We start from the raw sequence: 4,551 nt of genomic DNA on the forward strand, positions 1-4,551 counted from the left end.
TCAAACAAAAATTTGCCACGTTTGAACTTAAAAAAAATCCTCCCACGTATTTAGTGATAGTTTTCACAAACCCTTACGGAAAATGCATTTTGGTGACGGTTTGGAGACTGTTACAATTTCTAAACCTTCACTAAAAATCATTTTTGTTGTGTTGTCCCTCATTCATGTCTATGCTGCTACTCGCACCGATGAGCATAGTGAGTGGATTGATCTTGTGACTAAAAATAATTATGTAAGTGATGTTATTTTCTGTGAATAAATTATGCAACATGTGAATAAATATTATGTTTGATTTGTATTTCTTTTAATATGTTAGTTATTATGTGTTTTCTTTATAATTGCAGGAAAAAAATGATTGAGATGTAGTCAACTTCTGAAGAATCATCTCCTAGTGACATGGACATATTCACGCAAGTGCAAGGGACCAAGTTTGATTTGGTAAGCGATTTGGAAAGTTCTTTCAAGCGTGTCAGTTCATCATCCACGACCTCCACTTCAGAAGTTAATAATCTTACCAAGAATTTAGATGCAGCAAGCACTTTAAGAAATTGAGCAGATGGAATCGAGACAGCAGAAGTTGGAGTCTCTATTATCATGATAGTTTAATTTAGAGACGTGTTTGCAAGAGCAACAAAAAAAAAAAAACATAAGGAAAGAATACGCACTAAAGTCCAAGAACAAGTATAAAAGGAGATGATGGTCCAAATGGAGTATGTTATATCACTGCAAAGACATCATGGTGGGCAAGGAAAGAAGAATAAATAAATTTTATTAATATTATCATTGTTTATAACTTTTAATCTATAATTTTGCAACTCTATAAGACATTATTAGCTATTAAATTTATGTTGTAATATGATACAATTTGTATGTTTTTTAATTTTATGAAATTAGTATTTTTAATCTATACGTTTGAATGTAAATAAGAAACGTTCGAACATTGCTTCACATTCGAACATAACACACTTCATTTGAACATACCCACCCTCATACAATCTAACCGTTCGAATGTTAAATTACAAAATGTTCAAACATTGACCAAACATCTCAACTTTATGCAAATCATGTTCAAACGGTTCTTCATTGACATTTGAATGCGACATTCAAACGTCAATGGCAGCAAACATTCGAATGTAGGAACGTTTGAATGTAAATATTAAACATTTGAAATGAAAATAATACACGTAAACTTCTGTTGTTCTAATATCAATTGGTCAGGTTTACATTTGAACGTTTATATATACGTTCGAATGTTAGTTTCTGTGACAGATTTTAACTGTTACAAAAAATTTTCACGTTTGAAAGTTACATCTCACGAAAGACTTCCAATTGTCACAAAAAATAAATAAATAAAGGAAAACTCTTCTTGCAGGCGCTTAGCATACTAAATCGCGCACCATGCTAACATGTAAAATGAAACGACACGTTTCATTGAAATGGTTTCTTCTAGGCAAGTGAAATGGTGCATACTAAACACCCCACCTTCTTCTCGACGCTGTGTTCCCTGAAAGCCGTCTCTCTTCTTCTCTACTTAGCATCTTTTGTAATGCTAACTCTAGCCAAAACCAATGGAAAAGAATGTTCAGCATTCCGTCGTAGCCTTTCTTACCAACTCATTCTCTCATCTTCTTCTCTCCAATCTTTGAACCCTAACCCTAGGCAAAGCCCCATGTGAATCTTCTATCGATCGGTATCTCTCTCTCTCTCTCTCTCTCTCTCTCTCTCTCTCTCTCTCTCTCTCTCTCTCCCCTTCTGTGATTGGTAAAATTTAGACAATATTAAGCAAGTTGTTGAGTTTTATTTTGGTTGCATTGTGGATATGTTGTGTAAGCAGAGGTATATATTTTGGGGTTTAGAAATGATGTTTAGAATTGAAACAAGAACAGTTGAGACCTACCGTCAGACAGCACCAACCATGAATTTATTCCCCATTGCTGAGAAATTGACTGATTTTTCATCCCAAAATGTGGTGGTCACTCAGAACCTTAAACCCATGGATTTTTTACCCCCAACCATCTGGGTTTGCTGCCTCCTTACCTAAACGGTGAAAATGGGGTGCGAAGATGGGGGATGGGAGATGAAGGGAAGACGAAAATGAATCTGGGTTTTTGCACGGGAACAAAGACGAAGGGGAGGCAATGTTTCTTCTTCTACTCTTTGAGATTTCATTTTTTTAATAAAAAAAGTACTTCCACATCAACTTGATTCGCGTATTGGTTTGCCGAACGCTTTTACCTAGACGAACTCATAAATAAATCGTGATGGTTGAATAATAAACCGCCACAAATTAATTGGTGTAACGTCTTTTACGTGACAGTTGTGGTGACAATTTCAAACTGTCACAAAATAGTTTTAGTGAAGGTTTTGTCATTTTCAGTGATGGTTTTGTCTATCACAAAATTCAAATTTTGTTGTAGTGACATTAAAATTTCAAATATCATTTAAAATGTTTAATACCATGTAAATGTTCGAATGTTATCTTTCCAAATTCGAACATATATATAAATATACATACATACATATATATATATATATATATATATATATGTATCTAACATTTGAATAAAACCAAATAGAGTTCAAATGTAAAAAACCTTATGTTTGAATGTCTTATACATGCACTATATATGTTTGGATGTGAAATAAAGGTTCCAACGTTGGTTACAATAATTTCTACATATATATATGTATATATATGTGTGTTTGTATATATATATATATATAAACACACACTCAAAGACACAATATTATTCGAACATACAATTTTAGCAATCGAATGATATTGTACAAATAAAAATGAAATAAGCATTTACACAAAACCAAACTATCTCATTTCATTTCATCTCATATAATTATTATAAGTTTTTCAAATTTTTACACAAAATATAATAAAAAATTCGAATTTTTTGTAAATTCTAAAAGAAAAATAATATTAAAAAATTATATTATAATAATATTTTATTTAACTTTCAACGAAACATCTTATCTGAGCTGTGTAACCAAACGAGGCCATACTCAAATGTTATTTTTCATAAACGGTAGTATGAATGTTTGTGTTGCGTACTATACTTTTTAAAGTGTCACAAAAATGTGAACCAACATAAAATTTGGACTCCACAACATAAATTAAACTGTCCCATGCCAATATATTACAAAAAAACATCTTTAGTAATTTTTTTGGTCCATCAAAAAATAAAAAGTACCGTTACAAATAATCAATTTTGCTGTATTGAGCTCACACCATTTTTTAAGAAACTTGAATGGCTTCCTATAGCTTTATTAACACATGAAACATAAATAAGTCATTTCACATATGGCCGTACGGTACATGCATGGAATTGCATACCATGGCACAATTGGAAAGTAGATCCCTATATATATATATATATTGAAATATAAAACGCCAATTAAAACAAACACTATCAATATTGGAGCAGAAAAGCGACTGTAAAAGCCAAGGAAGAATAAATCAATTCTTGGTGTTCATGTTTTCCTTCACTATCTCTGCCTTTTCTTTGATGCTTTCCTTTGACTGTTCAGCCTTGCCTAACATGCTGTCTTTCGCCTTTTGGGCTGTGTCTTTGGCAGTTCCCCATACTTCTTCTGTTGTATGCTTTGCCTTCTCAGTGACATCCTTGGCCGTCTCCGACACCTTCCCAGCTATATCTTTTGTCTTTTGAGTCACCTAAGGTTTCATGAATTATTTTGACAAAAAAATATATATGCAATAATTGTGGAAAATGATTAAGAAGATGAATTTTATTGATCAATGTGTCTAAATGCATAAGTTGGGTACATGTTCTGCAGCAGAGAAAGCCTTATCATTGATAGTTTCACCAGTTTTCTTCGTTTCATTTGCACCTTGTTTTATTGCCTCAGTGGCCGCCGAAGCCTCTTGACGTGAACTGCTTGCCTATGACAAAAAATTTGTTGGCATGAGTAGTGCGTTATCCACGTAATATTATAATACAGTGTGATCGATGGAAGTGATTGATATCAGAGTACTTAGTGTATATAGCATTTCGTTTTATGCAAAAGAATTATGTATAAGAAATGGGGATCCAGTACGAAAACTTTACCGAAAAGAGGACCAGAATAATGAGAAACTTAAAAACCACCTGAAAAATGTCTACATTGCTAATGAAGGCTGTGACTTACATGAATAGGTCTTGGAGTAGAGGCCACAAACAGCCTAGAGTTCCAGGTGCTCCTCCTGGTGATTGCTGCTCTAGATGAACCAAATTTCTGGATGCAGGTCACTAAGGGTAAGCTTGCCATCTTTCCCATATGATGGATTTTAGTTGCTTTAGACACTGAATATATATTATATATATAAAGAATTCCACTTGGACCTTTCTATCATGGAGAGTACTTACCGCATTTGATTGGTTTTAAAACTATCCTTGACAGTCAATGGGATCCAATATTTTAGGACCGTTAGCGTTCACTTCGTTCATAACTTTCTTTTTCAGGATTTAACTAGTATATTGGATTCTTAAGTTACACGTACATTCCATTTAAAAAAAGAAAAAACTTTTTATATATTTAGTT

General features: G+C 33.0%; 1 protein-coding gene across 2 annotated transcripts; it reads right to left on the bottom strand.

Moving 5' to 3' along the window:
• Positions 1-3,147: 3,147 nt before the first annotated feature.
• LOC122274210 (uncharacterized protein At4g13230) lies at positions 3,148-4,316 on the bottom strand. Of its 2 annotated transcripts, none has more exons than XM_043083218.1 (3): positions 4,159-4,316; positions 3,797-3,913; positions 3,148-3,673 (listed from the first exon to the last, which is right to left on the bottom strand). In XM_043083218.1, exons 1-3 carry the CDS (start codon positions 4,285-4,287, stop codon positions 3,470-3,472), a joined length of 450 nt encoding a protein of 149 aa, XP_042939152.1. In that variant the 5' UTR covers positions 4,288-4,316; the 3' UTR covers positions 3,148-3,469. The 2 variants fall into 2 exon arrangements, with proteins under 2 accessions (XP_042939152.1, XP_042939151.1); XM_043083217.1 differs by having other exon boundaries at positions 3,148-3,685.
• Positions 4,317-4,551: the final 235 nt, after the last annotated feature.

This window comes from Carya illinoinensis, chromosome 8, assembly GCF_018687715.1.
Source record: "Carya illinoinensis cultivar Pawnee chromosome 8, C.illinoinensisPawnee_v1, whole genome shotgun sequence".
Classification (NCBI taxonomy): domain Eukaryota; kingdom Viridiplantae; phylum Streptophyta; class Magnoliopsida; order Fagales; family Juglandaceae; genus Carya; species Carya illinoinensis.